At 40.3% G+C, this 26,740-nt stretch overlaps 1 protein-coding gene across 1 annotated transcript in view; it reads left to right on the forward strand.

Annotated features, from left to right (window-relative positions):
• Window positions 1-26,333, forward strand: part of hwt (heavyweight) — a 128,174-nt gene extending 101,841 nt beyond the window's left edge. Inside the window, exons 5-8 of the mRNA XM_046611073.1 lie at window positions 11,060-13,414; window positions 19,999-20,179; window positions 21,049-21,168; window positions 21,261-26,333. Of these exons, the coding sequence (XP_046467029.1) occupies window positions 11,060-13,414; window positions 19,999-20,179; window positions 21,049-21,168; window positions 21,261-21,450 (2,846 nt within the window). The 3' untranslated portion in view covers window positions 21,451-26,333. The remainder of the gene's footprint in view (window positions 1-11,059; window positions 13,415-19,998; window positions 20,180-21,048; window positions 21,169-21,260) is intronic.
• The last annotated feature ends 407 nt before the right edge of the window (window positions 26,334-26,740 follow it).

The following is a 26,740-nucleotide window of genomic DNA, read 5'->3' on the forward strand; positions in this document are numbered from 1 at the left end:
GTAAAACGGCTGGAAATTGCTCGCGGAACATGCAACGTCTGAAAGAATTTCTTTGTTATGGAATTAGCCAAGATAATAATGCGGTGAAAATGATGAGCTTAATTTTTATTTTCATTGTTTCAATTCCACGCGGGTCAAAAGTTGTAGTCTAATGCAGTTTAATCTAAAGTTCAACGTAGACTTAACAATTTTAAATCATTGAGTATTATTCAAAATATCGTTATTTATACTCAATTTTTTTGTAACTTTGGTTGTTGAACGAAAATTTTAGAGTGTATAAGCGAAAGGAGAGGAGGATAAAAAAAGATTCTCGAGGTAACCAATAAAACCAATATCGGGAAATTTCCACTCAGCGAGAAATTGGGGTTTTTCTTTTTTTTTTATCGAAGGAGGGTGAAAGGGAATTGCATCAATCTGAAATTTAAAACCATCGGATTCAGGGCTTCATCGCCACAAAAATTATTCAGCTTTCATTTCCCGAATTGTCGAAAAATGGTATTACATCGAAAAAATTCCAAGGTTTCAGGGGTTCCAATATATAATCGTATGATATCGTAACATCTCATAAGATTTCAAACTTCTTATGCGATCTTTTCAAGTGATTACAAGTCGCCCGAGTAAAAATCAAAAAACAATTATAACCTGGTTTTAACATCAATTACATCACAATATTTACTGCTCCCATACAAATTCGCCAAATATATATTACACGAACAATAATTTCCCCCCCTGCAGCATCGCAAGCACGACGCTTTAAGCCCGAATCTCGTTACACGGATTTTTGAATCTGATAATTTTTGCCTTACCAAATAAATATCCAGACGTTTACCAGCTGCATATCGTTACGAAGATGCCATCAAATACTTCGAAAAAATTCAAATCCGTGCAGCTGCATCAACGGAGAGAATTTGCAAGAAGGGGCGGCGGGCGAGGGGGGAGGGGGGGGGGGGGGTGCTGCAGGCGGTAGCTTCCCTCTGTGGAAACGGCGGTGTTTCACGTGATCACCGATGTAGATTTCAATTGAGCAATGCCCATTGATAGGGGCAGCAGCGTCGAAGGATGGGAGGGGGGGGGGAGGGCTTATGGGGTGGAAAAGGGCGGGGGGGTCCTGAAGGGCCATAATCTACCCCCGACAGTCACTCGAAATTCCTGGTATACAGTGGGCAAACCCTAACGATGGACTAACATTGATTTTACTGGCACTAAAATTCAACGCAATTTAACAATGCAGTTTCGCGGTTGCTCAACTACTACGAGCAGCAGTCCATCAGCTTATCTGCATTCAGATCCTTGTCCACCAACCCGGCGAAGTTTTTTTTTTTATGTCTGGTTCGTTTTGCGGCGACATTTGTTGCCTGGAATTCAGATCACGTTGACGAAAAATCAAAAATTGATACGCGAGAATTTTTTCGGAGTATTGTGGAGACCCTAGATTTTTATCGAGCTTTTTTTATACTTTGTTGCAGATCTTTGGACAGATTTCCTGCTTCGCGTTTTTGCGAATTTTACAATCGTGAAGCTTTTGGAGGAAATTATTGAAAAATCGTAAAATTAATGTCAATTGAATGTGGCATTTCGGATTTTCCTTTTCTTGTTATTCAGGATATTGTCTCTCGATTTAGTATAAAAGTTGGCTGAACGGAACGAGTTGGTAATTTCAAGTAAGTTTAGTTATACTCTTGAATTATGTTTCACATTTCTTCCAAGTGTAATGTATCGAAATTAGGTAAATGATTAAAGATTTTCTTAATGTCTTTCATCATCTCGAGAAATAATTGGCATATCCAGAAATTGAACGATATATTTTCAAATCACGTTGCATTCAGTCTAGTAATCTGTGAAAATCTCTGAAATCTTATGTTCCGAGTTCTCTTAACGTGATAAATATTTTGTTGGAATAACAATTTTCTCATCTATAAAAATATAATTGAAATCCTGTTAAGTCTTGCACAACCTTCAAAACTCTATGCAATCATTTGGAAACTGAAATTTTGTGCAATCTTTCGACCCTTTTCGAATCTCCAAAATTCAGTAAAATGTTGTGAAATCCTCGAAAATCATTCGGCACTATTGTCATTTCCTTTAAGTATTGGAAATGTACAAATATTTTTCCAGATTATTTCAAATACCGGAAATTGGGTGTCACACGTTTGAACTTCTTTAAGATTGTGTGTAACATTCAGAAATCAGTAAAAGACTTGTAGAAAACTTTTAAAATTCTCCCTCAGGATTTTGCTCGAAATTCTTGAAATCGTGTGACTTTCAAGAACCGAGTTTCACAGGCTATACAATTGCTTGCAAATATTATTGCAAGTCATTAAAAATCGCGAGTATCGGTGTGACATATTTCGAAGTATTGACGTCTGTTAGAAAAAGCTGCTCACTGCTGAACCGTTTCTTAATGATATTATCAGAGATTATTGATATCGTTTTAACGATCGCGGAGATGAGTGTATCATTTTCATGACTGCAATTTCTATCCTAGAATGACGCGTCAAAGAAATTGTGCTAGAACGACGATTGAAGCTTCGTCACCGGGCATCGGAGTCTGATTGCGAAGTATAGAGAGTTACAAAGTAACGCGGACGAGATGCGTCTTCTTTGAAAATCTCCCCCTGTGATCTTCGCCTTTGAAGATGCTGCAAAGATTCGCTGCTTCGAATGGCGTTCGTCGGGGAAAGCTGCAGGTAAACGCTTTGCGCAAGAATAATTTCGTACAAGGAAACTACGTCGCGTATACGCGACGTTAAAAAGTGGTGAATCAAAAAGACGCGTGCAGAACGCCTGCAAGTCGAACTTGCGTCGCCTTTGAACGTTTTGAGTGGCAATTACTTGCCCTGTCCTCAAATTACTTACTCCAGTAATTTTATTCCTCCATCATTCCCCCTCCTCGTCTCCCTCTTTCTCTCATTCTCTCATTCTCTCTCTCTCTCTCATAGCACTTATACTTACTGGCTTATTCCGGCTCGCTGCCATGGAATCTAGGGGTCTAATTATTCGCAAATTCCCTTCTTCTCTTGAAACGCCTTTCATTTATACGCAGTTATTTATTTCCAACTCGAGTTTTCTTCACTCGTTGCCCACGTTGTACGTACATACCAGCCATGGTGATTTTTTGAAAGACGCAGGGTCCTTTGAAGGACAATCGGTAGAATGGTATAATTTTCACCCCTTCGCGATAAGGGGAAGGTAGAGAACTTGTGTTAGACATTTTGAAACTAATTCAACCTACGATACGTATCCGATATAATGATTTCCAATTTTCATTATGGGTATGCTGCAAAGATTTACGTGGTCAAAGATGTGTATTGAAATATTTCGGAATATATTTTGCAACGTAGGTATTTTTTCTGCCAATAAATTTAATATAACTCATTATTTTGATTTTAGGACGATGCAGGATTAAACTTTCTATATTATTTTTTGTATTCTTAGAAACCCATTCCGAGGAAAAATATCCTATAGATTTATAGAATCCCTAAAAAAAAATTTTGTTCATCAAAAAATTATAATTGGATCAAAAACAACATAGTTTTATTATATTGTAACGATCTCGCCTTACGAAATATAATAACTGGTTCGTTGAGCGTAAAAAAATAAATTACACAGTGATGATGCTTTTATTGGCATTACGTGTTTTTAAATAAAAGTCAAAAACAAGACTGTTTTTACAATAATACTGGTTCACGCAGCAACCTTAAATGTATTTTTTTTCGCTCGAATTTTCAAACATCCATTTCTATCAAATAACACAAGTGTTGCTGTTTCATTCGTGTTCACTCCCATTATCATGAATAAAATCATTGAATATTTTTTTAAATACTTTACCCTCTTCTGCTAACTTTTCATTTGAACGGATTAATACCCGAGTGATCAGATATTTATAAACCCATCCTTAGTTTCACTTGAACCGAGTGGCTGAGGCGTTTGAAAAATGTTTTATATTCCTAAATTCCCCCCCTCCCCCCACCCCCGCCGTTACTCCTTCCCTTCGCCCTTGTACGAAAACGGGGATATTCAAAGGAGGGTTCCGTTGTCTACTGCGGAGGGTTGAAATTTGGTCAATCCTTAAACGCGACCATCCGAATCCTCGTATATAGTGTGTCCAATAACCGAGATTGGCTTTCCGCGGTTTCTCGGCGAGGTAATCTTTCCAAGTCTTATAAAAGGGGCGGCAGAGTCCCCGCTGCTATGATGCGCCACGCAGCTTCCGTATAGCCGCGTATAGAGCGAGGACAATATCTAATAAAAGACGGAGTGAAGTGCCTTCGGGCCCGCGAACCTTCGAGCTTTCGAGCTTTACTCTTTTATAAAGCCTCAAGAAATATCCGAGGGCAGGGCCCGTCTCCCCATTCCTTCGTCCCTTCGCTTATCTTTTCACAATTTCTATCCGCGACCTCCGCGCGCGTCCTCGCTGTGTGTATTTTCACAAACGCGCAAGCTCACTCGTTCCGTTTGCATTCCATCCTGAGAAATCGTTTCGGACCTCGATAACATTTGCGTATGTATATCGCGAATCGGAATTGAGGGTATTTCAGAATTTCAAGTTTTTATACCGAGCGATTTATCAAATTGTTTTTTTCACACCTTTTTATCCCTCTGCAGTTAAGATAAAAAAAAAAAAAAGCTTCGAACATTGGTAAATTGTATGATTTGCGATATCGATAGCGATTTGGTCGCCAATGAAATTTCGATAAATTGATGGACTTTGTTAATCTTCGGTTACCTTTTAATTTAACGCTGTTCCGATGAATGAAGATGTCGAGAAATCATAAACAAAGAGAAAACAAAATCAAATGTCAATAATTTTGTCGCGATTTTTCCTTCAACGACATTGAAGTTTATGTTATAAAAATGTAATTATATTATGCAACTGTATCGGTACATTATAATTTTTTTCAGTATGACGGGGAGTCGAGAAACTGAAAATAAAAAAGTACAACGAAAACGTGGAAAATGAGAAAAAAAAAAAAAATACTACCCACCCGTTTACGCTCAAACACGCGTTCGCATTATTCATACAATATCTCGTCACTCGTGCAATATTCGCGTAGTATAAACGCGAACTTTTTTAAGCCTTGTTTCACCGACATTGTTAAAACGCGCAACATCCCTTTTCTTCGTAATATCTAGAACGAAAAATCTGGTCGACATTTTGCAAGTTGTTATATTATTCACGACACGGAAAATTTTTTCACTATAGTATATTTTGTGAAAACGGACGAAAGTTGGCGATTGCGAAGAGCGTGAAGTTTGCGTCTGAACGAAGCGAGGGCGGCAATCACGCGAGTTCCTATCGCCAAGTTTTGGCCCTAGTCACACACGATAGTTTTTATAACAAGAGAATGAAGAGTGATGGGGCTTTGCGTGGTAGTTTTGCGGGACGCGAGTGGTCAATTTCCTCTCCCTAGGGACGAAAGTGAAGCAATTGTGAACTGCGCATGCGCAAGGCCTATCTTTACAACACTGATGTGAAATTGGCTACTTTCGTCCCGCCAAACTGCCACGTAAAGCTTTTTTTGCACTTTTCACGCACGTGTAATGAAAAATCTTTAATTTACCCACGACGTGATGTTGTAATTATTACTGCGAAAGGTTCTTTTTTTCACAATAATCATTACAACTTTGATAAGTTGAACCGAACAAGGTAATACGAATTCAACTCGAACACAGCACACTGATGTTTGTAGATTGAAACATTTTTTTTACTTGTTACGGTTACTAGAAGATTATAATAAAACGATATCATTGTATAATAACACTTCAAATTCTGTTAGAATGACGAGAAAATTTTTGTAACAAAACATAGTACGAGTGATGATAATCGGAACGAATATTAACGCGTAGTATATTTTCCAGAAATATCTCTCGATGGATAAATTTTACAGAGGATTTTCTCTTCTTCCTTTTGTGATACAGACATCGATGTGAATGCGGAGAAATGAGCCTCCGTCACGTTCGCGACGAAATGCGACGGTGTAAACGTTTCACGTTGCTGGTGATGTTTTTGGGGGGCTGGTTTCAATCAATAACCCCTGTTTGCCGATCATTACTTACTGTATAATAGACAAACCGTTATAGAGAGATATTGCAGTGCAGCCTGTGTCGAAATTATTTTAAACCAAAGATTCTTGTCTGTGTGCGTATGGTTTGCATATACATGTATGCATACGGTCTATATCGATGCATAGTGTGTACAAATAGATATATGCAAGGCAGGCTGCTTCATCCCGCAACCCCTAATAGATTCATTAGGGAGACCGCTGCACCCGCAGCATCCCTAAACCGCCCTAGTCGGACTCTGTCAATCTCTGCCACGCGGGGAATATCATAAATCTGATTACTCCTCGGTCACCAATACCCGAAACCCACGGCACGGTGCTGCAATCCCAATTTATTTCACCAAACGTCCATTTTTTATGTCATTTCTTTTATACACCCTCCAATGTTTGGCAGTTGCAATTTTGTTTTTCTTCGTCTTATCATCTCTTTCTACAGAATTTCTACACTGAGAAAAATTTCATTTGTTACAGTAACTAGAAAGATTCACTAAAACAGGTATAGTTAAAAAAAGCTGTTTGAATGTTGCTGGAATTGTGAAAAACGAGGCACGCCTAACCATTTTGCGCTATTATCGATCCTTTTTTGGTAATTGTAACGCAAAATCAGTTTTTCAGGTTTACTCTACTTTTTTAGTCAAATAAGGCTTTAACGTCAATCTATCGTTGCACAAGCATTAAATTTTCGCAACAGTTACAAGAAAATATAGTAACAGCGATCGTAATCAGAAAGAATAGTAACGGACACTAGACTTTCTGGTAACAGCTAGAAAACTAATTTTCATTTTCTACCTAGAACCATATTTTTCGGTTATCGTAAAAAAATGAAAATTGTTAAGGAGTGCGCGGCAACCGGAACTGAAAATTTACATCATTTCTAAACCATCGATGAATTGATGGTAAATAGTATTTTATCACATTAATTAAAATAGTACGCAGACTTTTCGAATTTGACTGTAAATCTTCCTTTTTTTTCTGACATCAGATTCTTCTGTTTAAAATAACCGATGTTTTCATGCGTAGGTAATTACTGTATTATACTCCAGCAAAATATATAATACCTGTCATTCGTATAATTATTTTCAAGTTCAAAGTGTCCGTTATAAGTTCGAAAATTATCTAAATTTTCACCCAACGTCTGTCTTTCAAATACGATTTACTTACTATGAATATTCGCACGTTCAAGGAATTTTCAAAAACATTGATACTAACTTTGAAAACTTTTCTCAAACATCCGATAATGGACTGAAAAATTATCTCAACATAAATTCAAGTATTACACAGCTGGAATAATAATATGCCAGACAGTAAATAAAATTATAGATCTTCAGGGTCGATTCGGCAGCTATGTCCAATGTATTGAAACGTAAACGCCAGCTTTCGCATCTTGTATTGTAGGTGCATATTTCATTCTTAATTGTAATAATCCAACAGCTGCGAAACAGCTGCGGAAGAATTTTTCCAAACGAGCTATGCAGGTGTGGGTTTTACGATCAAGTTGCGTAAAGCGAGTCTTGAATATTCTTTTGCAAATTTTAATCTCTTTATCTCTCCTCCTCCGCACTTCTTTCACCTTTAGGTATACGCGTAGTCGATTCAGGGCGAAGCAGCTGTGGATACATATTCATATTTCATCGTCTGCTTCTTCTTCTTCTTATTATTTTTCTTCGTCTTTTCTTCTTTCGGTTTTCATTAATTCAAGGCTTCTAACCCTTGCGTCCCTCGAACCCTACCCCATTTTTTTCTTCCCCCCTCAATGTCTCAAGTAAAGCTAACCACCTTTTCGAAACTGCAATGCAGCAACGTGCAAGGGTGAAAGTATCGCTGTATCGCATAATTTCCACCAACGCGGAACGTCGTTATTATTTACAAATATTTCTCCCTTTTTGTTATAATTCAATATAATTCAACCAAGGATGCAGAAGAATTTCACTCTTGTAGAAAAGCAAGCCAAATTTTTAATACGGTGTGTAAGTATTGAACAAAATATTACAAACTCTGTACGAAGTGTTTTTAAATCCTTCAAAATCATTTGCAATCAAATAAGTTCCTTCGGATTTCTTTAAATATCGCGAAAACTTTTAACGTTTGACCTGAAATTACGCAAAATCTTCCGAAATACCGTAAATCCTGAAAGGATTGTTATTAAAATTTCATAAGATTTATGGAAATTATTATTTGAAGATTTTCATAGACTTTTCAATGTTAGGAGATGCTGATTTCTCATTTCGATCAAACGACCTTCCATTCGCACACAGTATACTTTCATTTTGTACCGGCAATACTTTTTCGTGTGTAAGCAGACGATGCAGATGCCGAATTTTTCACTGAGTTCAGAATTTAATAAACTTTTTTTAGACCTAAGCATCGAGAGCGCAGCTTGTGATATTATTTCGAAATACACCCGGTATACCAAGTGTGGATAATGGTCTCGTTATGGACCATGGATTCTCGAAACTCCTCTTTTGGCTGTTTCCCCGCCTTGGCAGCAGGGCGAAGGACTGCGAGCCCAGCCAGCTCCATAAACCACAGAGTTCTGGCGTTGACAGCGGTTCCCTGCCCGTATAGATAACGCCAAGCGGGAGGAACTTTGCTTCGAAAAATTATTACGACAAAGAAAAGAGGCGGATACCAATTCTCCTTTAAGGGTACCTCCTATGCCTGTAAGCTTATACCCACTTTTACTTTTACTCAGAGAATGAAGTCCAGCTGACGCGGAGTCTTTGTTTTCAAAATTTCATATCATTTTATCGAACAAGCATGAATGTCCCGTACACGGAGTCGATGAACATCGAACAACGAAGTCTGTTAGAATGTTTAGGATTAAAATTAGAATTTATTCACCTCGGGACTAGTCCCCTGAGGTAACATGAAAAGTTGACATAGAAATACAATAATATAATAGCAGAAAAATTAGATGACGATATAATGAAATAAAGAGGTGAAATTCGTCGGGTGTAAATTCAGCATTTTTATTGTCATATTTTTATCAATTTTATCATCTTTAAAATAGTTTCATTCGTTTCTGTGAATCCTTGTATCCTAAGATTTTCTTTGTCATTGCACCAGAAGCGATTCAGAAATCCAAATTACAAAATCGGAATTATGATATTTGAAGCGGTGTTCAAATTCAAAAATGTGAATGTCCAATGGTCAAATACTTTAAATCTCATTGTAGAAATTTACATTTCTTCAAGATTAATTGAATTGCTCGATCTTCTTGAGTTGTTGGAACTGACTGAAAATTGCGGCATTATGAACTTGTAAAAAAGTTGTAAACAAAAATGCGATTTTTGGGTTATTCTGAAAATCGAAAGATGCACCTTTTGCACAAATGCTAAGATACTGGCAACGCATTTTTCTAATGTATTAGTATACAAAGCCTCTCAAATAACTTTTTAATGATCTCTACGTTACTCCTTATATGTTTTAAATCACTTTTTTAAAGAATAAAATATTCCGATCTTTCGAACAATCAAAAATCCATTTAAGCTGAGAAAAAGAAATTATCAGAAAAAGTGTTCCAGGCGAGTAACAAAATGATAAGCACAAAAATGAACGAGGGGAAAAGAACCTGACATTAGGAGCGAAATTCTGCTACAGTAGATCGTTAAGTTCCATGTCTGGAAGTGCAACGTGGTCCTCTGCGGTTTGGCCAATGGATTTCTCGAAGTAGAATTACTTTCACTCCACCTTGATGAGCGGAGTAGAAGACGGTTCTATCTTTTGTTGTCCCAGGTGTACGAAGAGAATGTACAAATTGGCGGACTCTAACTTAGCCTGACTTGACGAGGTTCTTTGAGGCACGGTGGTTCGGTGACAATGTGAAATCAAGACGTTGTGGCCTCCCGGAAGGAAGGAAACACGGCTTTATAGCTACTGCGGTGGGAAAAAAGAACCACCAGTGTGGGCTCTTTTCAAACCTTTCTTCTTCTTCTTCTTCTTCTTCGGCTCCTCCTTTTTTTTCTCTCCCCTTATTTCGCACAGTTGACGAAGACGTCGCGCGTCAGATTGGAACCCTGAATAGCTAGAAGCTGCCTAGCGAAAAGCTATTACAGCCTCCTTTGTGCTACAGATTAAGAATCCGCTTTTTCGTAGCTACTGCGACACGCATTCCTTAAATTTTCGTCGAAAATACATGCAGAACTGCTCTGTAACACGCGTGATACGAATTTTTTTTTTTGGCTTTTACCGTCTCCACGTTCTGGAAAAATTTTCCTTCGCGTTCACGGCAACTTTCAGAATACAATAAAGCCCGTTTATATTATTATATACAATTACTTCCAGCGCTGGTAAACCAGTAGCACTTATCGTTGACCTCGAAAAATCGTTTTGCACTCACCGTTTCACTTCAATTTTACTATAAAGCATCCTTTTGTCGAGGAACGCAGCTACTCTTTCCGTTGTAAATCACGTCCATTATACTTTTCTTGACTGGAATTAAGGTGTATCTACAATTGCCAAGAATATTTTGGTAAATTACATCCATCCGGTTCCAAAGACTGCATCGCTCTTTGAATAACATTTGGATAATCAAAATTTCACGTTGACAGCGATCTGAAAAATGTGGCGATGTCTCGGAATGTTTAATTACTGAGATTTAATTGAAGTCATCGTGATAATGTTGTTGCGAAATCAATATTGCGCAGTGATTTCAGTTTGAAAATCGATATTTCGAACACAATTCTTCATTAATCCTAGCAAAATAAATGTAAGGTGATCACTTTGATGAGCTTGATACCATACAAAGAGGCTTCATACATACTAAATATTGCGTAATAAAGATAACTTGCAATTAGTACTTTAAGAAAAGTATTTATTATTCTCCAAAGATACGATCATCGAATACTGAACAAAAAACTACCGGCATACAAATCACATACCTATGGTTTACATTAAACGTAGGTTTACTTTTCCATATCAATGCGATTTTCGTTCTATGTACGCATGTTCTGTCTCCCGCAAAAATCATAGTGGCTTGTGAAATCTTTTCTCCACAGATCCGTCAGCATCCGAGTCCTCCGGTGCCGATGACGAGGCGGGCGGTACTCTGACGGAGTTTCGCCGACGTAAGAACAGCCTGTACAAGACAACGGGTCGCAGCTCGCCGTCGCTTCTCGAAGAGGAAACGCTGCCGCCAGGAGACGCAGTGATAGTAGATTGCGTGGCATTGGTGCATCTCGAAGCGGACCAGTCGCCAACGGATCCTGGTCAGCCGGTGCGGCATCCGTCGCCTTACTACTACGGCGACCTTTTCAAGGCGAGCGAAGAACTGCCGCGTCCTCAGCCAGGAAGATACCGGAAGAGCGTGAGCCTCGACGTCCCGGGGGAAAGATCGAGGACACCGGGACTACCAAAGAGGAATTCGGTGGCCGGTGATGGTGGTGGAACGTTCAACAACAACCAGGATCTAGTGAGCCCAACATCAGGGAGTGAGCAGCATGCCGTACCTCACGGTGGGAACGAGATACTTTCATCGTGCATTATCACAGAGTGGGACAGCACCCTCATGCCGCCGCATCGCCTTCTCAGTCACGACATACCGAGTGCCGTTTGCACCTGCGTCGTGTCACCGGACGATGAGGATGTAGATCCGCCCCTGCGCCAGGCGCGCAAGCTTCGCCGGACTCGAAAAATAGACCCTCAGCTAGTCCTGCTCGAGGACGAAGCCGACGAGGACGAGGAGACCGCCGACAAGGAGGAGGCAGAGATGGCCAGGCAGCGACGTCTGTACGAGACCGCGTTCGACTCCAAGGTCAGCCGATCGGACGACGACCTCGACGATCATGACCGTCTTACCAACCATCCGGTCCTCCATGCCCCCTCGAGGATCACGGCGGTCCTGCAGCCGAAGGCCCCGTCCCCGGTGCCGGAGCCCTTCCACGCTTTCGAGCCGGTCAGCTGCCCCGTCAACAACGCGTACGCCTCGAAGGAGCGACGCAAGGTAGTTTTACTCCGCCCAAAACCGATTCCGAGCCGCCTTCAGCAAACCGACAATATATCGTCTCTGTCCCAGGACATCGAATCCCTCCAGGTAAACTCCAGCGACGAGAAGAACTCCTCGCCCCGGCTGCCTCTCCGCGGTTACGCGCCCGCGCCGCCCTCGCCGCCATCGACAGCCCCACTTCCGGCCAAGTTTCACGGCCGGAAGGACCATCTTCTTCTGAACATACGCAGCGCTCCGAATCTGCCGTCCCAGGCCGATCATCCGCGGCTCAAGGACACGAGACTACCAGTGAAATCCCTACGCGCCAAGGAGTCGCCACAGAGCAGCGAGGGAAGCATACTGGAGATTAAGGGACGGCCAAAGAGCGAGGCTCCCGATGCTCAAATGCGCCGGCTTGACAAGGAACTGATCCTTGAATTTAAGGGCAGGCCAAAGGAGGAGAAACAACGTCCTCGGAGCCTCATTCGCGAGACCCGTCCGATAATGGAGTTCAAGGGAAGGCCTCACGAGGCTGAGGAACACCTTCCGAGACCACGGAGAGAGGCGGGAATCCTCGAATTTAAGCTTAGGACGACTCGCCGGAGGATGGGCTACTCTAGTACGGAGAGCATGGCCACCAGCAGCAGCGGCGGGAGCATGGAGTCCCTGAGGAGCAGCACCAGCGAGGGAAACAGGTCGACGAGCAGCTCGGAGAGTCGGCACAGCACGAGTCTAAGCTCGCACAGTTCGGACAGCGGTAGCACGAGCTGCGTGAACAATCATCAGCAGAACACACTGACCGGCTTCTTGACCCACCATACGAACAAGCTCCACATCCTGTCTCCGATATCGGACAAATCGTCGCAGGAACCGGCCTCCGAGACGTCGGATAACAACCGAAACAACAATTCCCAGAAGGGCTCGCCCGAGGAGGCGCAGACCCTGACCACTGAAAACCCAACCGTGAACGCGAACAACGTGACATCGCCGACTGACACTTCGTTCAAGAAACGCCGGACGCCTCAGAACAAGAATCTCATCAATCTCGCCCTGCAGTCGTCCTCGTCCGGTGACACTGAAATTCAGGGATCGGACAGCGGGATCTCGATCGAATCTCGCGCCGGGATAAAGTGCAAGCCCTTCGGTTTTCACCTTCTCAAACCGCAAGTCGATAACCTCAACCTGGTCCACAATGAACCTGAACTCTCTGACCTTCCGTTTGACATGCCGAAACTACGTAGACGGCGACTTCTCATGCAGCAGGACGCCACCACATCCGGCAGTGCCACTAGCGTCGATCTCCGCGACCTTCCGTTCGACATGCCTAAACTACGAAGACGCCTGAGGTGCACTCAGAGTATCGAATCTAGTGCGTCACAGGCCTCGTCGAGCTTGTCTGTACGTGACATTGACGTCCCTATCTTGTTCGGTGAGTCACCACTTTGAATAAAAATATTGAGGTATGTTACAAACGGAGACTAAGCATTTTTCAAATCAGATGTACGCTTCTTCATCAGTATGTTCAATGCTGTTTGGAATCATTATGTGAAGAAATTGGTCGGTGTGGATACCATGGAACAATTTTCTGACGAGTGCGAAAGCTTGGTATCATATGGTATCAGACTAATATGAGTTATTGTTACAATGATACCAAATTATCGTCCATAGAAGTATACAGCGATATTCTTTTTACAGTGTATGAAGACAATCGAAACTACTGGTCGAAATTTAGAATTTTTCAAAATCATGGAATAATTTGAAGTCTTACGATTGTACAGTCTTTAATTAAAGTACATACGCACTTTTCGTTTCAACATAACGTTTGGACTAATAGAATGAAATGATCGTCAAGCTGATGACGTAATATTTGAACAATGTTTAGGTATTATTAGAACAGCTCCTGGGGTCGATAATACTCTTCTTTTCGAAGTGGAATTGATAACATCTCGAGTTTCTCGTTGATCTTGACGTAAAAGTACCTACCTAAGATAATATTTTAGGAACATCAAAGTTTGAAAGCCAGGCAAAAATGAGAGATACCCCTTTAATATTTTAAGTACCGTGGCAGTTTGACACTTGATAATCAAAACCACTCAGACAGTGTCTAACGATGTTAGGACTCACTTACTTAGCGTCACGGAGTTTTCCCCTCGGCAGATGCGCGTGACCTTTAAAAATGGAATGCCCACCGCTTAGCGCTTGCGCTACAGTTTCTTCATCGAGCCATTTTTAACCCGAAATAATATTTTTCCAAAAAGAACCTTTTACTTTTCTCTTCACCCCTAACAATTCCTGGTCGTCGGGCACTTTCACGCTTGCTTCTACCATTACTCTAAAGGATTGTAATTTGAGCCTGGATTACGATCGTCGCGGTAAGCCCTGTAATATATGTAATACCAGAGCACACGACGTCGGCCCAACTGAAATTAGTCAGGCGATTAAACTGCAACGTATAGCCCCGGGCTGAGCGAAGACTCCCCCTACTTCTGGGCGACATCATCCCTGTTTTGATGGGAGTTTGAACGATACCCGTCTGAAGCATCTTCGAAGCGCGGTTATACGAATTGCATGCCCATTTGTAACATAAACGCTACATTCGCAGGTGTTTTGAACAATCTGGTGCTCTCTTGGCTGAGAAACCAAACTACGAAGGACCGTAAAAACCTCAAAAATTCAACTTCTAGTATGGTTTATCCGTAACGCTGGATAGTCACTGATCATAAAACTTGCATTGTCATACAATTTTTCGATCACAAGTTTTTGATGAACCGCTTTCACTTTGAACGTAAGATGGTTTTTATCATAGATCCTGAATTTATCCCGCAGCTCGTATACTTCAAAAAACTGTTACACGAGTTCCCTGACAAGAAACGTCAGTTTGGTGCCCACCTCCAATTTCGTTGCAATTCATGTACGTTGCAGAACGTTGAAAATTATTTGTAGAAAAATATAATATATAGTTTTATAAAACATACCGGTGATCGATCAGATACTTTGAGCAGGACATCAGCAATCAAAACCGCAAATTTTTATGCGGTAATGAACTTATTTTCACAGTAAAGTTGAAACACGAAATCTGATATCTATTCTCCTGAATTTTCAAAATACTTATCACAAAGGTGCTTTGTCGCGAGTGGAAGAGTCTAGGAAGTTTAACTGGCTGTTAAATCAGGGTCAAGCTTATCCGGGCAGAAATCCGTTTCCAATCTGAGTCCCGAGGAATGGGCCATCCGTCTTCGCGTTAATATCAACGCCTCGCGAGCGTCATTCCGTAAGCAGAGAATCGGTGATTCTTAAATCGCCATTCGTTTGTCGTCGAGTATTGCGAAAAGGGCTTGTAACATATGGGACAAGACGGATCGGCGCTGTGGACCCAGAGAACGGTCTGATGGATGTCCAGACGGTGTCACGATCTCCAAACGAGCTTTTAACGGGGCGAATAAACGGGGAAATTCCGTCGTCTTGATCACGCTATGATTGCGATACGAGGGTACGTTTTTTCCCCTAACAAGAGTAATTATTGCCGTGTGTGAGCGATTTGCCGAGATTATGGACGAGGGACAAGACGTACCTCGAGGACGCAATTACAGTGGATCGAACGTACCGAATCGCATTGCCGACATGAGGTATTCACAGAAATCGACTTTACTCCCGACACCTGAATGAGCGAGGAAAAAAGAAAAACAACGCGACAGGGAACTCGGAAAAAAGTGACGTCAGCTACGAGTAGTGCTTGGCTTTATTTTACCGGTGTGTAGTAGACGTGCATTGTGCTTCCAGACAAAAGGTGGGCCACCGCCTGGCTGGAAATCGAAGTAGGTGCCGTTTCGTTCGCATGCGTAGGTGTATGACGTATGTACGTCTGTCTGATTGCAAAAGCTCCGAGTGTGTTATTTGCGGCCACAAAAATGTGTATTCGGAATCCGTTGTAGCAATTCGTGGACTACAACGATCACGGATGACTCATGGTGACGTCGCGTGTCGCAAAACTATAATCATGCGATATCGACCAGGCTAGAAAAAGGATACGAGATGGTTTAAAAAAAAAAAACCTGATTAACCGCCCACGTCACGGCATCGATTCCAGGAGGCTATAGATGTCCGGTAATTAAACCGATTCTTTCAACCCTGAGCCTAGGGTTATTTTTATCTCTCACGGATCATTAATTCCTGAGATCTTTGTTACTCGGCAAGTTCGTTGACTGAAGCGATAACAGCCCCTTCGCCTTATCTCGAGCTACGCGGCTGACTGAACTGTGCAGAAATTAAAGTAGGAACAGCTCCGTTGTGAAATATGTGGAGGAAAAACCCGCTGCCATGACAAGGGAAAAGCGAAATTCTCTTTCCACATTCGGAAGGTGCGTGCGTTCTTTACTGTACTCCGTGTGCACTTCGTGGAAAAGACTCGCGATTATCTAATCACCCCTGTCTACGGGTTCTCGACTCCCCTTTATAACAAAAATGGATTCGAATTGTGCAGATCACGATCAGCGTCATTGAACGTTTCAAAATTCGGTTTTGAAGTCAGTCCCGCATGTTTCGGCCGGCACATCCCGCACAGGGGTTGCTAATCTTATTACAATTCTCTAAAGCCTTGTAAAGATGAAAAAGTCTCTTAGGTAAAGCCAATTTCTGTAACCTGATTCCGTTCCATATCAAAAGTCCCGGCAGCCTACTCAATAACTGGATATGTATAATGACTTTAGTCGCATTGGCCACTGCGCTGCGATGTAGCAGTTTATATGTATAGCTGCTACCTGCTGCCTTCTCCTCGTTCGCCCATTCTTGAATTATATATTAAATCTAGTGGCGGTCCTTCACACCAGATGAATGTTTTATAACGTATTTATAAGCTACCCTCCGAGAATGTTTTTCCTGTGTTTCATGATGAAACCAAGATTCGGCTGAGCGAAATTTACGAGCGAGGTATAAGGTGGAGGACAGATCTCATGATTCAATTATAAAAGGACTGTGGGTATGAGCTCACTTTCAAAAATGGGAAAGATACGGATTCTTAGACTGACTTCAAGTGTTAGGGACACCAATTTATCAGTACGGATGCATGATTCGCATTGGACATAACATTTTTTGATTTCAAAAATATGTTGGCTGAAATTTCGATTGTTGTAACCATCCATAGTTTATCTCATAGTTTTCACACTAATATCGTCAGAAACTGATCTTAAGTACATTTTACATTGGCGATGATAATTCTTGTGTTAAATCGCGCGTTGAATCTAACCAGTACGAACGCTGTAAAGTTTGACATTCGTTCTTATTGTTAACGTAGCTTAAGATACCGCCGAGAAACAAAAAATTCGATTTCGAAGCCAGACGCCTTGGTTGAGCGAGAAAAGTGGATCCACTTATAAAAAAGCAGTCGCCGCAGCAGCAGCGAGTGCCGATAAACCAGCATCTCGAGTTGGCTCACTAACCCCAATGATGTGGTACGGATAACAAAGATCAATTGAACGGTTCTCGCGAGCGTATCGACGAGTCCAAAGTGTATAGCCAGCCGAAGGTCAGACCCGTTGAACTTTCTTTTCTGATGTGGAAACACTCTTCACCCAGTTTCATCGTGAGTGGGTAAATTTTTGACACGACGATATTGTTTGAGCTCCAGACAAATTGGAATACCGGATACATCAGGGACCTCCGACGATAAAGGGATATGCGCATCCTGTTTCACGGCAGATACTGCAGACCACGGTATCCAGGGGCGTTGGCTCCGTTAGTTCATATTTCATGAGGATCTCGATGCATCAAGAATTCCGGGCAGGTCCAAAGTGTTTGTTACATGAGAGGTGAGAGGCGAGATAAGAGCCTTCGCTGGCAGGATACATCTGCTACCAGATGCTGCACCAGTCGACACGTGTGCAGCAGTGCGCGATGCCTCACAGTGTAATGTAGGTTTTCGAAAGCTGTGAGATCATCATAATGGGATACAACCCCATGAATAACGCAAACGTGGCTGGCTTCCTCTGGACATCGGTTGTCTAGCTTCGCTTCCACTGACATTTGTTGAGGCGAATACACTCGGCGATGCCTCGTCCAATAAAAACTCTCACCAAATTGCTTCGAGCATCAGGCAATAAATACGCATCAATACCGCTCCCGACCAACTGTCACGAGTCGTCGTGGCGCGTCAGGATCCTTCGTGCCTACCCACCCAGTCGAATGGCGCAAACCAATACATCCTGATTTTCTAAGGGAATTAAAAGTTTCCCGCTGTCGCTCGGTGACGCCTTCAACGTCCCGGTATTTCCCTGGAGGACGCCGCAAACCGCCAAGACGCCTAGACACTGCGACGTGCCTGCGATCTTGGGTAACGTCATGCACCGCATTTTATTCCGAACAACATATCCCGCTCGTCTGTCAGTGAAACTTGAGCATTTCCGATTTACTTCTCGTTTCTGAAATTGATCGTCATTTCCACGCCAATGTCTGGATATGTGATCGTAATCAACGACTTTTCGAAATGCAGCTGGATCTTTGGCTAACACGAGGAGCACTTTCTTACTTGAGAAATTACTCCGAAACACTCTTTGTCAGCTCCTGGTCATGTCATACTTCATCTTCAGATCTTCAGCGTTAAGATTTATGGCTAAGATTTGATGGAACAAGCTCTGTGGCTGACAGTTCAGAACAGTACAAGTTGTAAATATTTAATGGAGCTACGCGGTGCCTAATTCGTTCAGGAGTTTTTTCTTCGCCACAGTTTAGGGACGGCAGTGATTCCAGTTGGACTATTGTTCGAGACAGAAGCATCTCTTAATGCGATTAACTTCTCGCACGCAACTCTAACCGAAAGCTACACCTGACAGATCGGCTTAAACCACCTTCGTCATTCCCTGTACCAAAACCAAACTGCTAAGAGATTGATCTTGGAGGGATACCTGAACCGAATCACGCGATGGGGACTTAACTTAATAAATCACCAGATGGAAATGGATCCGTTTCTATTTGTCCGAAGTCAGATGTTAAGCTGACTTGCATATTACTGGAAGTTTTCTTCGTCGCAGCTTCTGTTGTACATCGTGCAAGTGTATAACTTTTTAATCTAGTTGCTTTTCGTCAATCGATGCAGCTTGATTTAAGAACGATGTACTGGTTCCTCCTCGTTAAACTTCCAAAGTAAGTTTTCTTTTAAAAACTCCGCACTGGAACATTTGAAAAAAAAAAAACACATAAAAAAGTATTAGAGACTTAAGTTCTGCCACGACGGTCTAAAAGCTTATAATGAATTCTCCGGGGGTGCTTTAGCTGCCGAAGCTAAAAAAAATTTTCGTATCAATCACTGTGACCGAGTCAGCCTAACTTGGACACTAATGGAAAATTCTTCCCCAAATTAATCGGAGGGTGAAAATAAAATTCCAAATATTCGCTGCAACATGCGTACTTGAACAATATATCCTGAATTAAAGAGTTTTCGTGAGAAAAACATTCAAAACTTAGTATACCATCTTAGTCAAGGCTAAACATTTTCGTGTAAATGGAATATTTTTTCGTTAATTGAGTCATCGTATCATATAATTGTAAAATATATATTGAAGGTAATATTCAGCGAAAAGTATTTAGCAAAATAAAAATACTTGACACTAAATCAAAATGTATAAATTCTCATAGGTAAAAATCATGTATGCGTCAGCAATGTTGAACATGCTTAATTGATTTACGATTAGTCTGTTAAACCGTACATAGATCCATAAAAAATATCTTCTTATTTTCCTTAGCAAAGTTTTCTGAACAACTAAAGCAAACTTTCCTTGTTTCGTCTTACCGTAACGTTTTATTACCTGCGGAAAAGTAGGTCAAAAAAGCGAGTAATTTGTGAGTAAACATGACAGTGGCTGCAAGAAAGGGCATGAGGAAGTTGTTCAATTAGATCGACCATAAAGCTTGGGGTGACTGATACACGGGGTGGAGCTTTGGTGTGTGAATATTACGGACGATTCTGGTAGCGTCGCGACGCTGTGTCTGGCTCCTAACAGTCTGTGATGTGACTCATTTCAGGCGGCGGTACGGCGCGCCCAAAGATGACGCTGAACCTCGACGCTGGGGGGATGGACGGGGTTGGTGGTAAAGTAGGCCTAAAAAAACCCGGAGGACTTTGCCTTGGACTGCCCCTGGAGATGGGCACTTCCCGCGGATCCGCTGACCTCGTTGACGCAGACCTGCCCTTGGAGAGACAAGGGTGAGATGAATGTCTTCATATTCCATCATGAATTCTGCTGACTTTTGAAACCCTCCGGCTATATGTCGATATCCCTGCGCCGTTTTTATTATGTTTTCATTTATCTCGATGCTTGGTTTTATTTCCGCACTACTGTATTAGGATGATTCCGTGCGTGGATATACACGATCCTTGACTTGTGAGTAGTTTTTTTTTTTCTGCTTGTTATTTGAAACAGGACGTTCCTATTCGGCAAAGTCACGATATACAGAATTGAGGATAAAAATGTGCCGGAGTGAACGATACGCAATGCATGTTGGTACTCGTGTATGCGAGTGAATTTCACTATCCAATTTCTCAGCTTCAGCGCGTTTTTTAAAATTGATGTCACAACTGCTTTATTCTTGCCGTCGTTTCGTTTGGCATAGAATCGCGTATAAAAACTGTCGAGTGCTGGAAGTAATGCCGCAGCTGAATTAAAACCGCAAGTGGAACAATGGCGGCCATGTTGATTCCATGCTAGTAGTTGAACTTGCTTGTTTGATATGTTCAAAAATTTTATTTCTTAGTTTATAGATAAATTTACCGTTCTGCGTCTAACATCTTGAATTTAATTCTGAAGACAGACATTTGGTTGGTTGCTTTGAAAACGACCGAACACCAATTTTTAAACCAATACCATACTGCTTATCGAAGTTTTAATTAGATAACATAGTTCACATCGTCTTGACTTTTTCTACTTTGAGGCTAGATTCGAAACAATTCAAGAAATGAATATCTTCATTCAACCAGTTTCGAACCTTTGCGTAAAGTTTTGACTACGAGACATGAGTCCGACTAAAATAATCATCAGCCAAATTATTTTGTTCGGTGATTTTTTGTGTTTCTAGATGGTACCACGGATCGATTACCCGAATCGAGGCGGAAGCAGTCCTTCGTTTACTAAGAGAGGGAAGCTACCTGGTCAGAAACAGCGAGTCTACTAAACAGGATTATTCTCTGTCTCTCAAGTGAGTATAAGCCAAGGTTTAAAAAGAGGAGAAGAAGCATCTGCCACATCGAGACGGAATGATCTCCTAACAATTCCATTTCGAAATTGCAGAAGCGCAAGAGGATTCATGCATATGCGAATACAGCGGAACGAGGAATTGAATGCCTACATTCTCGGCCAATTCAGTAAGCCCTTCGAGACTATTCCAGAAATGGTTCGTCACTTCAGTGTAAATCGGTTGCCGATACGGGGAGCCGAGCATATGTGCCTGCTCCATCCAGTGATAGCCCAACTTTTGTAGCGCATCTATCGCAGCGCCCTTTAAGGCGCTACAATAATTACCGCACTTTCCCAGAACATTTTCTTGCAAATTTGTCCAGTTTCGCTCGAGCGAGCCGAAACGATCACCGGAATTACCGACCTGAATATCGACCAGAAGCGAGATAGAGAGAGAGAGAGAGAGCAGAAGGGGGAGAGAGAGACAGGCAAAGAAATGAACGAGGGATGAGCTCTTATGAGAGGACCCGTTCAATTCTAAAGAATCGATGAAATATTTATCTCAGGGAATTTTCAATGGATTCAATTTTGGGTTTTGATTATATCCGAGCACATGTATAGTGGATAAAATATTTGTGATGATATTCTCTAGAATTGACATTGAATTTCCATTTTTCTTTTATTTTTTTCTTTCTAACTCACGGTATGTAATGGGTTTTTGTAGCATGAGAAGTTGACATTTTTTTAGTTGACCCGATACGCCGTTTTCTCGTTTTTGATTTCGTATGCGGTATAATCCTCGTACGTCGCAACGGTACATACTGACAAAACAAATATTTCACTTTTTCTTCATACGATGATTAATTGCTTATCCTAATCTCGTTAATTTTCTGTATTTCATAACGAATGGATTATATTTTTGTCAAAGTAATCGTACATTCGTACAAAATTTGAAAGATAAAAATGAAAAAAACAATGTATCGAAAATCAAGGCACAGACTTGCGAAATTCCGGAGATATGTGCATATATCTTGCTGCATCGAAATCAATTTTCATGAAATTCGAGGTCGTCACTGAAAAAGTATAGGAACGAAAATTCCCTCGCGTTCATCAATTTGTTCAACCTACCAAACTTCCGTAATTTGAAACATTGTCTTCCCAAGCCGATGTGCGAAGATACTCGTCTCGCTATAAACTGCCGTACACGGTGCAACTTAACGTAATATTTGGATTCCACCCAACGAATGGATAAGTCAACATCCCGGATGTTGTAATCTCGGATGACAGAGGCACGGACATGTATCGATTCGGTACAGAACCGCGTATAATGAGCTGCATGCAGCGGAGTTGGCACCGTATTAGAATCTCACTGCAGTGCAGCTTGCATGATGATGAATAACAAGGTAGCGGAACTCGAGGACATGTGTTATACCTGTATGGATAGTTTGCGACTAGTTCTCCATTTTCTCTCTGCAAACAGACTTCAATTATCATAAGGTTGTGCAAAATGTATTCGATTTGTTTGCGAAAGGGCCAGAGTGCGAAGTGATGTACTGATCTCTTTATAGGATTATACAGGGAAAGTTGCAATCTTTCTCGCTCGCAACTGTCAATTCTCAATCGTGCAGAGGAGGCTCACTTGGTGTTTACCTCCGATTTAATCAGACTAGCAATTAACCGTGGGATTGTAAAATATTTCACATTATTCGGCAGGTTACACACTTCTGAATCAGCCAAACGATCGATTTATCAGCTGAAAATAACGATTTTAAACTGGATAAGAACAAATTTCACTCTTTTCGAGGAACAAGAAAGTCATTAATTGATTTTATTACTATCTTCAATCCTGCCAAGATTGATTGTAATCAGAGAATAAACACCTCGCAACGTTTCGATGTCAGTTGATTGTAGCAGTGCGACGCGAAGTGAATACATTTAAGACGATGTTAGATGTAGGAATATATACGTAATATACATTTAGTATACTAGCAGTAAATTTCGTCTGTCAAAATGATGATGAAGGATGGATATAAATTTCACATATATCTATACTTTCGCGACAAACAGTAACAGGCCAAACTGAAAATTATGCTTGTCATTATACTTATAATACGATACCTGTTATATTATTTACATGTAATTTGTATACATACGTGAAAATATTTTAACGTTCTTGTAAATCAGCGGGGCGAGATAGCTCGCAGAAAACAATGCCAAATATTAGGTAGATATTTAAACACTTTATTACGCATAACGGTAAATGAATATAGGTATATATATAATTATATATATGTGTATACATTACAATTATAAGTATATTTACTGGTAGTTTTGTTGATTTCATCGTTCATCATTAATTAATTCATTAATTATTTTTAAACGTGAAACTTTCTTATAACTGTGATTTTTTTTATTCATGTTTTTGTTCAACTTCGTTTTTTTAACATAAATATTGTTACCTTACATAGTTTCTACAATAACTATGCCTGAAACTAGTTAATCGATGAATTTTCAAACATGCACTAGTAAAAGTAACTTAGTTACATACATTATTTCATGTGATATTAATTTGATATAAATGCCGTAACTACAACCAATGTTGCCATCATCGTCATCACTATTATTATTATTGTTGTTATTATTACTATTACTACTATTATTATTATCATTATGGGATCAATATTATTCGTGTTTTAATAATTCGTATTCAAATGAATAAAAGACAAACGCGGTAAACCACAAAAGTTACAGGTCAATGACCGGGTGCCTGCGTTTACAATTAGTTACGAATAAAAATATTTTCTTCTCACCTGTGATTCATTGTGTCTGAACGGCAATTAGTAAATAATGTTTGTATCGGTGATCGTGCAATATTACGAGTAAATTTTTGTCAATCGATATATTCTTTTTTTTTTTCTATCTCTGTCAGTAACGTATCGATTGTTTACACTGTGGGACTAAAGCATGATTAATTATTCATTTTCAATATAAAAACACTGTTCGAATGTCGACACAGAATACAGACGTCCGTGCATTAACAATAATAAAACTAAATTTAATGAATATTAGCCTAAACATTTATTATAGATACTGCAGTTTTGAACGATCGTAAATATCGGCGAAGCCGGATATGTTATTACATTATTATTATTATTATACGTATTGTAATTAATATTATTGTAGCGTTGAGGCGAGGTTTATATTTAAGCAAAAAACAAACCAAAGATTCAAAGATCGAATGCTAATTACCTGTACGTACATACATACAATTTAGTTGGACCTAACTACATTTATAAGGTAATTGCAGCCAAACGATGTTTGTATGATTATTATTATAAGTCTGTCTCGTGCCAAATTAAAAAGAAAATGAAAAAAAAAATGTATGAAAATATTGGGTGCTTACTGCTTAAAAATTAGAAAAACTTCCCAAAAGACTTCCACGCAGCTCATGCGATTCTCACCTCTCTTTCTCTTTCCCCCCATCTGTCTTTCTCTTTTTCTCCCTTTGTCACTCCGTTTCTCATTTACATCTCACGCGCCTGAAACTTTCGTATTTACTCTGGCGCTATTAGTCATTCATTTACAGTCTTCCAAAACTGAAATCCCGTTCGGGTTTCAAAGAAATATGTTCTTCTAGCTAGACTTTATTGAGAACTTTATAACACGGAAGATTACACTAGATATTTCATCGCGCTTTCTGTGGCACCAGACAAACTTAATCTCAACGTTGACGGACCATTATCAGTGGTATAATACCGGAGTCCAATGATGGAAATAATATGCGGCGAAGCTATCTTTTCAACGTTCGTATCTAGCTTTGCCTAGTATTTTGATTTCAGTTCAATGCTGATATCTTTTCCCCTAAAACGATATACCAGCAGCGAATCTGGTCTGGATTTACTTCTTCACAGTGAAAATAGTCCGTTAACATCAATTGGCTCATAATGCGATCGATACTATATTAACCTGCGTTGACTACTGTAAGCTGCCAGTATTATTAATTATAACCAATAATGCATATCCACGTTAAAATTTTTAAGACCCGTTAGTGTCACACTATCATTATAATTGCAATTATTATTATTAGTATGATTACTTCTATCATCGATATTATTATTGTTTTAAAACTATAATCTATATATATAAATATATATTTATTTAACATTGTATTCATTTGTATATTAATGGTGTCGTTAGCTCATGGTTGTAAACAAAATTCTATGTTGGATAATTAATAATATTAGTACATAAGATCTAAGGACTTAGAAGTTATGTATATATTATATACATATTATACATATACATAAAACACATACGTCTAGTCTCTTACACATATTATACAATAACAATTGTACAGGGTGACCTGTTTGAAACTTGATACCGATGCAATTTGATCCGCAGTAAAAATCTTCAAAATCTGGTTAGATTGTTACACGCCATACAAGTGTTCGCTAGTATTTTTTTCTTTTTTCAAAACGTTTATCGATACGTCACTCAAGCATAAAAATGTTTATACAGTTGATAATTAATCACGTTAAAAAATGACCACTTTTTGTCTAGCGATGACAGATTTTTTCTACGTCATGGATGGACGCGGATCCAATATTATATAAACAGCACATTAAATCATAATTGGGACCAAATTTCATCGGCCGTTTCACAGAGGCCATTTTGTGTGGCAAAACAGTTAGATAGGCCACATTACTTGTAGATACTCCCTGTACCTTGAAATTTATATGAAGTAGATTATAACTCGACTCATAACCTAATTACTCCTATTTACGTAGCGTCATAATCTATGTAATTGTATACAATTTACAGGCCGAGCAAAAGCCTGAGACCCTGCAAAACTAATTTAGCCTGGACCCTGATTTACCAATTTTTTAAAATTCATACCTGCTACAGGGAAACCGCAAAATTATATACTTCCAACTTCGTAATGTCTATAAATCTTTCAATTACATTATTGTATGTAATCTACTAAACCTGTGCGTGATTGTGACGGGATCATCTTCCGGTCTGACGCGGATCATATTTAAACGGACCCAAATGTAAGGACTCTGTACTGGTATTAACTCTACCCGCGTCATACCGCTCAGTTAGTTCCTGAATCATCTTTGCTAGATAGTAGCAGATACGGTGTAAGCTGGAATTCCTTATTAACAATAAAACTTTAATAAGTTAATACGTCGAGCGTATTCTGTTGCAGTTACTTCTTACCTACCACCTCATGCATCATGCCTTTGGGGAAACACTTGCCAATGGAGAACACGCATCCAGGTGATCGATTATTTTGACACTAGAGCTGACGAAACTAAATCAAATTACGTTAAATCCGTGATTTTTTATCCCGATCAACGTGCAGTGGTTGCTGAAAAACCACGGGTTAAGCCATCGCCATGTCAGTATTTTGGACACATGTACCGTTACGGAAGTGGTATAAGCAGTAATTTCAAACTGCACTTCATTCTTCTTATCAATATTTTCAATCAAGTTCAAGAGAAACATGATGATCAATTTTTCAGATTTTAACAGATTAATTACCTATCAAACTTGAATACTCATCGCGTCTTACGGACAGAAAAAAATTTCAA

The sequence above is a fragment of the Neodiprion pinetum genome, chromosome 2 (genome assembly GCF_021155775.2).
Source record: "Neodiprion pinetum isolate iyNeoPine1 chromosome 2, iyNeoPine1.2, whole genome shotgun sequence".
NCBI lineage: Eukaryota > Metazoa > Arthropoda > Insecta > Hymenoptera > Diprionidae > Neodiprion > Neodiprion pinetum.